The sequence below is a fragment of the Panthera onca genome, chromosome D3, assembly GCF_046562875.1.
Source record: "Panthera onca isolate mPanOnc1 chromosome D3, mPanOnc1 haplotype 2, whole genome shotgun sequence".
Classification (NCBI taxonomy): domain Eukaryota; kingdom Metazoa; phylum Chordata; class Mammalia; order Carnivora; family Felidae; genus Panthera; species Panthera onca.
This window is the reverse complement of record NC_138350.1, coordinates 15,168,255-15,175,599: the sequence shown is the minus strand read 5'-3', so window position 1 is coordinate 15,175,599 and position 7,345 is coordinate 15,168,255. Positions and strand designations below refer to the sequence as shown.

Genomic DNA, 7,345 nt, shown 5'->3' with positions numbered 1-7,345 from the left:
AAGAGACTATGCTGTTTCTAAAGCATATGCAATTATTTCTTAGGTCCACATCGTACTGTTTAGTTTGAGATTTGGCTAGGTGGCAGGAAAAAACTTGAACGCTCAGTTTGCAAGCTCTAGTTCCCACACACAAGCAGCTCCAGCCCAGCAGAGGGCAGCCGCTTTGACAGAGCGCCTCCGGACACCCGGCAGCACCTTTCTTAACCACTTTATTTAAAGAAGGCTTTCCTTTGGCTGGAGTGGCAGCAATATCATCCAATGCCGATCTACACTAGTTGTGCGTCACCAGACGGGCGGCGGCACCAGCCAATAGCCGGGGACGTTGTCCGCGTCTTCTGATTGGCCGCCTCATTCACATATAAAAGGTGTGCGCCGGCGCACGCCCCTCCTCTTTCCAGGCGTCCTCGTGAGAGGTTCGTATGGGTTCTGGGCTAGTGTCGGCCACCGGGGGCGGGAAGGAAGGATGGGGGGTGTTTGTGGGATCCTGGTGGGGGACAGGGTCCGGGCCTGTCCGGGCTGGGGCCTTGGAGGTGGCTTGCGCTCCCCGAGGGGTGGCGACGGTGATGGCGGCGGCAGCACCAGCTCGGGCTGGCGGGCGCTCACGCGTGGCCTGCCCTGCGTAGGCCTTGTGTTTGGAGTCTGGCAGGGCCATGGGGATGGGTGTCGGGGCGGAGGGTTGCCTGAGCTCCTCTGTTTCCTCAGTGACATCGTCTTTAAACCCTGCGTGGCAATCCCTGACGCACCGCCGTGATGCCCAGGGAAGACAGGGCGACCTGGAAGTCCAACTACTTCCTTAAGATCATCGTAAGTGCGGGGTGGGTCGCGATCGCGCATTATGCCGCTTGGGCCTTGGGCACTAATAGGGACGATCAGCTGTCATATGCTGAGCACTGCCTTGGTGCCAGCTACTAAATGATCATTTTAGGAAAGTCTCATTTAATTTCCATAGTTTGTGGAGATCTACCCGCCCTCCCCAACCCCCCCCCCCCCCTTTTTTCAGATAAACGGGTTCAGGCAGGTTAATAGGCTCCTAAGATGACAGCATTCATATTCTGGTCTGTCTGGCTTACAAATAGCACTCATCGTGGTTTTGTGCTTCTGCCTCCGTTTTGTAACCAATGAGGCAATGAATAACTCATTATAAAGCGGCAACTTGTTGCATATTTAGGTCTTGTCAGCCAAGATACCAAACATCTTGCAGATGTGTTCTATTGGGTGCTCTTGAGGTGGGTCTTCCCAGAAACCCAGACCATGCTGTTGTGCATTAGGCTGCCTTGTGGAGCTTAATCTAGTCTCCCCTGTTAATCTTGGAAGTTTTCAGACATACAGAGAACTTAAAAGAATTGTCTAGGAATCACATCTACAACCTAGATTATGCAAGTGACGTTTTGTTGTATTTGTTTTGTCTTGTTTAAAATGCTGCGAGCCTAATCTTATTTGGAATGTTTTTTTCTGTTGATGCAGCCATTTAATGGATAGAAACATGCCTCATAACTGGGGAAAAATTAAAAATGAATGCTACAAAAAAATTTGGGGATTGAATATAGAGACTTAATCTTCACTGTACATATTCAGGGTACAGATTGACAAATCTGTCAGTTTTACAACTCAGGTGGCTCCTGGTGGAAGAAATTGTCCCAGTTTCTGAATCGTTTCGAAAGCATAGAAGGAAGGAAGGGAGATGGAAGTCCGTGATTGTGGGATTTGGTTTCTCTTGCTATTTTTCCTCTTTTCCTCCTGCTAAACATCGTTCGTTTCTGGCTTGTTTTCATAGCAACTTTTGGATGATTATCCAAAATGCTTCATTGTGGGAGCAGACAATGTAGGTTCCAAGCAGATGCAGCAGATCCGCATGTCCCTCCGCGGGAAGGCTGTCGTGCTGATGGGCAAGAACACCATGATGCGCAAGGCCATCCGAGGGCATCTGGAGAACAACCCAGCTCTGGAGAAGTCAGTTAATTCATTTGGTCATCTTTGTCTTCCCTTCTCGGTGCCCTTCTCCTTTTCCCTGGAGAAGGATGGTGCTGAAAGGTGACGGTTTTCTGTAAACTTCTCTTTGCAGACTGTTGCCTCATATCCGGGGGAATGTGGGCTTTGTGTTCACCAAGGAGGACCTCACTGAGATCAGGGACATGCTGCTGGCTAATAAGGTAAGGGGAGAATCGGGTTGGCTAAAGAGATCTTGCCGTTAATTTTGGCTCCTTGAAAGCAAAATTGACCGTAGTCAACTTGTATTTGTGGAGAGAAGACTTCTCATTACTGTTTTCGTTCAGGTGCCAGCTGCTGCTCGTGCTGGTGCCATAGCCCCATGTGAAGTCACTGTGCCAGCCCAGAACACTGGTCTGGGGCCCGAGAAGACTTCCTTCTTCCAGGCTTTAGGCATCACCACTAAGATCTCCAGGGGCACCATTGAAATCCTGGTGAGTGGGCTTGGCTTGCTAGTGCAAGTAAGTGGGGGCTTGGTTGCTGTGGACCTGCTGGTTGTCTAGGTGTTAACTGCTAATCCTACCTTGTTCTTCAGAGTGATGTGCAGCTGATTAAGACTGGAGACAAAGTGGGAGCCAGCGAAGCCACACTGTTGAACATGCTGAACATCTCCCCCTTCTCCTTTGGGCTGATCATCCAGCAGGTGTTTGACAATGGCAGCATCTACAACCCTGAAGTGCTTGACATCACAGAGGAGACCCTGCATTCTCGCTTCCTGGAGGTACATGCTGTCCATGTCAGGCCCTTGGTACATTAATGGTTGAGTGCTTCAGCTGCAGTCTGAAGCTTCTTGTCAAACTGGTTATGTAGCTGCAACTGGCTGTGTAACCAGAGACAGATACTTTGTATACTTCAGTTTCCTCATCTGTAGACCAGCAATAATAATACAAGATTATTGAAGGATTCGGTGAATTAATGAGTATAAAGCCATCTAACAGCACTGGTCGCAGAGTGAGGACCATAATTCTAGGGTCTGCAATAAGTCATGAGATTTTGCATAGAGTCATGAGTCAAAGGAGAAATGAGAAAAATGAGGGCAGTGTAATACACGTGTTGCTAGTATCCTGTTTGGGAAGGACTGACTTTTTGTGGAAACATCTTGCTTAGTTTTTGCCATTAAAATATTTTTTTAATTGATGAATAAGGTGAAAGGAAGATGGAATTCCCTTTTTTTTTTTTTTTTTTTGGACAAATGAAAAACTGGAATTATATATACCATTATCTGTTTGCTTGGAGATCTCACTAGTGGATGAAATTAAGGTGGAATTGGCTCAACATTTTTTTGTAACAGTTGAATGCTTATCTTAACTGTTCAGATTTTCACAAAATGGTGACTTTTTAAGTAAATGCCTTCATTATGGTATAGGAAATACTCATGTTGGGAATAGGGGTAAAAGCATTTGTAAGTGACTGGATCTGAATTGTCCTGCCAGAAGCATTTAGTACGAGGTGAAGTGTCTGTGTGAAGCGAAGATGCTGACTTAGCAAGTTTTGTCTGCTGTTGAACTTTGCTTGGACCTCATGGTCTTGTCTATAAGATATCTCCCTTGAAATGTAATTTTTCTCTCCCTCCATAGGGTGTTCGCAATGTTGCCAGTGTATGTCTGCAGATAGGTTACCCGACTGTTGCATCAGTGCCCCATTCTATCATCAATGGATATAAGCGGGTCCTGGCTTTGTCTGTGGAGACTGATTATACCTTCCCACTTGCTGAAAAGGTAAAAACCCACTAGGACCACAGGGGGCCTAATGGAGGGTAAATGGACGATGGTCTGCTGAGTTGTGCTTTAATTGTATTTTAGAAAGCAGATACCTTTTTTTTTTTTTTTTTTTTGAGAGAGAGAGAGGGCGTATGTGAGCAAAGGGCAGAGAGAGAGGGAGAGAATCTCACGAGGGGAAGAGAGGGAGAAATGGGGCTCACCTGAAGCAGGGCTTGAGTTCACTCAGTGTGGGGCTCGAATTCACAAAACATGACCTAAGCCGAGGTCAGATGCTTAACTGAATGAGCACCCAGGCACCCCCAAAGCAGATACATTTTTTTTAAGAGTATACTTAAGAAGTTGGGGGGCAGCGGAGGTGTATCCTTGACTTTAGAGACCCAAAGAAGGGCTAGTTAGTTGAGGGCTAAGGGCTGGGCCTAAACTCACCAGGCCATAGCCAAGCTGTCTTGCTTGATCACTTCCAGGGAAGGTTTCAATGGCTTAGAAGTTACTGGCCATTTAACTAGAACTGAGGGGTTGTGGGTAGTAGGGATTGTGGATGACCATTTTGATCATGAACTTTTCCCCTTGCTTCAGGTCAAGGCCTTCTTGGCTGATCCATCTGCATTTGTGGCTGCTGCCCCCGTGGCCGCTGCCACCACTGCTGCACCTGCTGCTGCTGCAGCCCCAGCCAAGGTTGAAGCAAAGGAAGAGTCGGAGGAATCAGATGAGGATATGGGATTTGGTCTCTTTGACTAATCACCAAAAGCAACCAATTCAGCCAGCTTTATTTGTGAAACAAGGAAATAAAGGCTTCTCAAAATTTGTCTCTGGACTCTTCCATTTTGTGCATTTTGAGGTTCACAGTGCTGTATACTAGAAACTAGAGCCATGGTAAATAGTAGAGCTTTATTTGAAGGTGGTGACATTTTATTTTTTTAATTTACATCCAAATTAGTGTATAGTGCAACAATGATTTCAGGAGTAGATTCCTTGATGCCCCTTACCCATTTAGCCCATCCCCCCCCACACACCCCCTCCAGTAACCTTCTGTTTGGTTCCCTATTTATGAGTCTCATGTGTTGTCCCCCTCCCTGTTTTTATTTTTGTTTCCCTTTCCTTATGTTCATCTGTTTTGTCTCTTAAAAAGTCTTCCTATGAGTGAAGTCATATGATATTTGTCTTTCTCTAATTTCACTTAGCATAATACCATCCAGTTCCATCCATATAGTTGCAAATAGCAAGATTTCATTCTTTTGATTGCTGAGTAATACTCCACTGTGTGTGTGTGTGTGTATATACATATAGATATATATATACCACATCTTTATCCATTCATCCATCGATGGACACTTGGGCTCCTTCCATACTTTGGCTATTGTTGATAGTGCTGCTGTAAACGTTGGGGTGCACGTGTCCCTTCAAAACAGCACACCTGTATCCATTGGATAAATACCTAGTCGTGCAATTGCTGGGTCATAGGGTAGTACAATTTTTAGTTTTTTGAGGAACCTCCATACTGTTTTCCAGAGTGGCTGCACCAGCTTGCATTCCCAATTTTATTTTATTTTTTAAATAAAGTTTATTTTGAGAGAGCTCATGAACAGAGGGGACAGAGAATCCCAAGTCCTGACATGGGGCCCAAAGTCCTGAACTGTGAGATCGTGGCCTGAGCTGAAGTCAGACACTTAACTAAGTCACCCAGGTGCCCCAAGGTTTTATTTTACTTTTTGTTTTTTAAGAATATTTATTTTTGAGGAAGAGAGCACGAGTGGGGTAAGGGCAGAGAGGGAGACACAATTCAAAACAAGCTCCAGGCTCAGCTGCCAGAGAGCCCCATGTGGGGCTCGAACTCGTGAACTGAGAGATCATGACCTGAGCTCAAGTCAGACACTCAAGTGACTGAGCCATTCAGGTGCCCCTCCAAGATTTTATTAAGTAATCTTTACACCCAGCTTGGGTCTCAAAAGTCACAACTTGAGGTCAGGAGTCTTAACGCTCCACCAACAGGGCCAGCCAAGCACCCCTAACTTTTTATACCAGAATCCTTATTTCTGGCCACTAGCCTGGGTGCCTCTAAGATAACTTTCAGTAGGTGTAGTGTCCGTTGAGATACTGGCAGTGTTTTTCTTTCTTTTTTCAAAAAAAAATTTTTTTTTTAATGTTTATTTTTGAGACAGCATGAACGGGGGAGGGTCAGAGAGAGACGGAGACACAGAATCTGAAACAGGCTCCAGGCTCTGAGGTGTCAGCACAGAGCCCGATGCGGGGCTCGAACTCGGACTGCAAGATCATGACCTGAGCCAAAGTTGGTTGCCCAACTGACTGAGCCACCCAGGTGCCCCACTGGCAGTGTTTTTCAAACTAGGTGGCGATCCAATTCATGATGAGTAGGTAGTGTCTAAAGAGATAAAACATGATCGCTGAAAGGGTAGGTTACAAATCCACCATACAAATCCTCGTTACCAATCTGTACTGGATCATGATGTAAACGTATTTTAAAGTTTGAAAGCCATTACTGATAATAGGCTAATAGAGGGCCAACAACTAAACTGGGCAGACCCCATTCACTAAACTGTATTAGAGTTGGCCAATCTACACGGAAAATTTAGAAAACGCCCCGTGGACCATGAGGCCCTGTTCCTACCTTCAGTATCCCACCCACCCTGTGGCCTTTCCTTTGGCTCCCAGCCTGGAACCAGGTTCACCCTGGGCGGGTGCCTCACATCTCCTGAATACTTCCCTGGCAGTCAGATCTACAGTGTTTACTAACTCCTACATTGTCCGCCACTGGGTTACAAACTCAGGATACTAGTTCGCTGTCTCACTTTTACCTAGTTCAGTTCTGCCATTTAGGAAACTTTCTTCAAAGAGTGTGGTCTTTACTGGATAAAGACCCACGTTGGGGAGTCGAGGCAGGACCTGCCGACTTGAAGGGGGTTGGAGGCCTCACCGCCTTACACACCCTCAAAGGCCCTAGTTTCCCACGAGGCCAGGCTGAGAAGGCCCCGGGGCTGAGGAGCAGGCCTTCGGGAAAGAGGCCTCGACCTTCCCGGCACGGGCACCGGCTCTGGATCTCGCTCCCCGCTTCCCCTTCAGGGATGCAGCGGCCGCCTTCCCGCCCGGGGGCGCCAGGCCCGGCCCCAACGGGAGCCTGGCCTCGCCCTGCCGCGTGGGCCCGCGCTGTGACCCGGAAGCGCTCCGGAAGCGGTTCCGGAGTCAGCGCCGGCAGGATGGCGGCGGACACGCAGGTGAGGCGGTAGGCTGCGGGGCCAACGCGGCCAGCGGCTGGGTGTGGACGGCGGCCGCCGGGCCGGACCGCCCTTGCCACTAGCCTAGGAGTACCGGGGGGTGGGGGGGCGGTGGCTGCGGAGGGCGCGGCCCCGGGGCAGCCTCCGGCCGGCCCCTCGCGGCTCCTGGTCCGGCCCGGCCCGCGCGGCGCAGACCGACCCCAGGCTGGAGGAGTCCGGGGCTCCGGCCTGGGCTTCGGCAGCGGTTGTCCGGCGGGGCCCTCCCCGAGCCTGGAGTTGCAGAAGTTCACCTTTACTAGTCTTTGCCGCATTTCCCAGAGCGCTCCAACAGTGAGCCCCGGCCAGCGCAGACTCCTTAAACTTTACATTCAGCAGACGTTTCTCGAGCACCAACTTTGTGCAGAGACT

The 7,345-nt window shown here is 48.6% G+C and overlaps 2 protein-coding genes across 2 annotated transcripts in view; both read left to right on the top strand.

Annotated features, from left to right (window-relative positions):
• Positions 1-343: 343 nt before the first annotated feature.
• Positions 344-4,513, top strand: RPLP0 (ribosomal protein lateral stalk subunit P0). Its single transcript, XM_060612439.1, has 8 exons — positions 344-413; positions 703-804; positions 1,775-1,950; positions 2,063-2,150; positions 2,274-2,420; positions 2,522-2,707; positions 3,564-3,704; positions 4,284-4,513. The coding sequence occupies exons 2-8, from the start codon at positions 751-753 to the stop codon at positions 4,443-4,445; spliced, it is 954 nt and encodes a 317-aa protein (XP_060468422.1). The 5' UTR covers positions 344-413; positions 703-750; the 3' UTR covers positions 4,446-4,513.
• A 2,386-nt stretch (positions 4,514-6,899) lies between these two features.
• The window catches only part of GCN1 (GCN1 activator of EIF2AK4), a 57,679-nt gene continuing 57,233 nt past the window's right edge, over positions 6,900-7,345 (top strand). Inside the window, exon 1 of the mRNA XM_060612438.2 lies at positions 6,900-6,937. Within this exon, the coding sequence (XP_060468421.1) occupies positions 6,920-6,937 (18 nt within the window). The 5' untranslated portion in view covers positions 6,900-6,919. The remainder of the gene's footprint in view (positions 6,938-7,345) is intronic.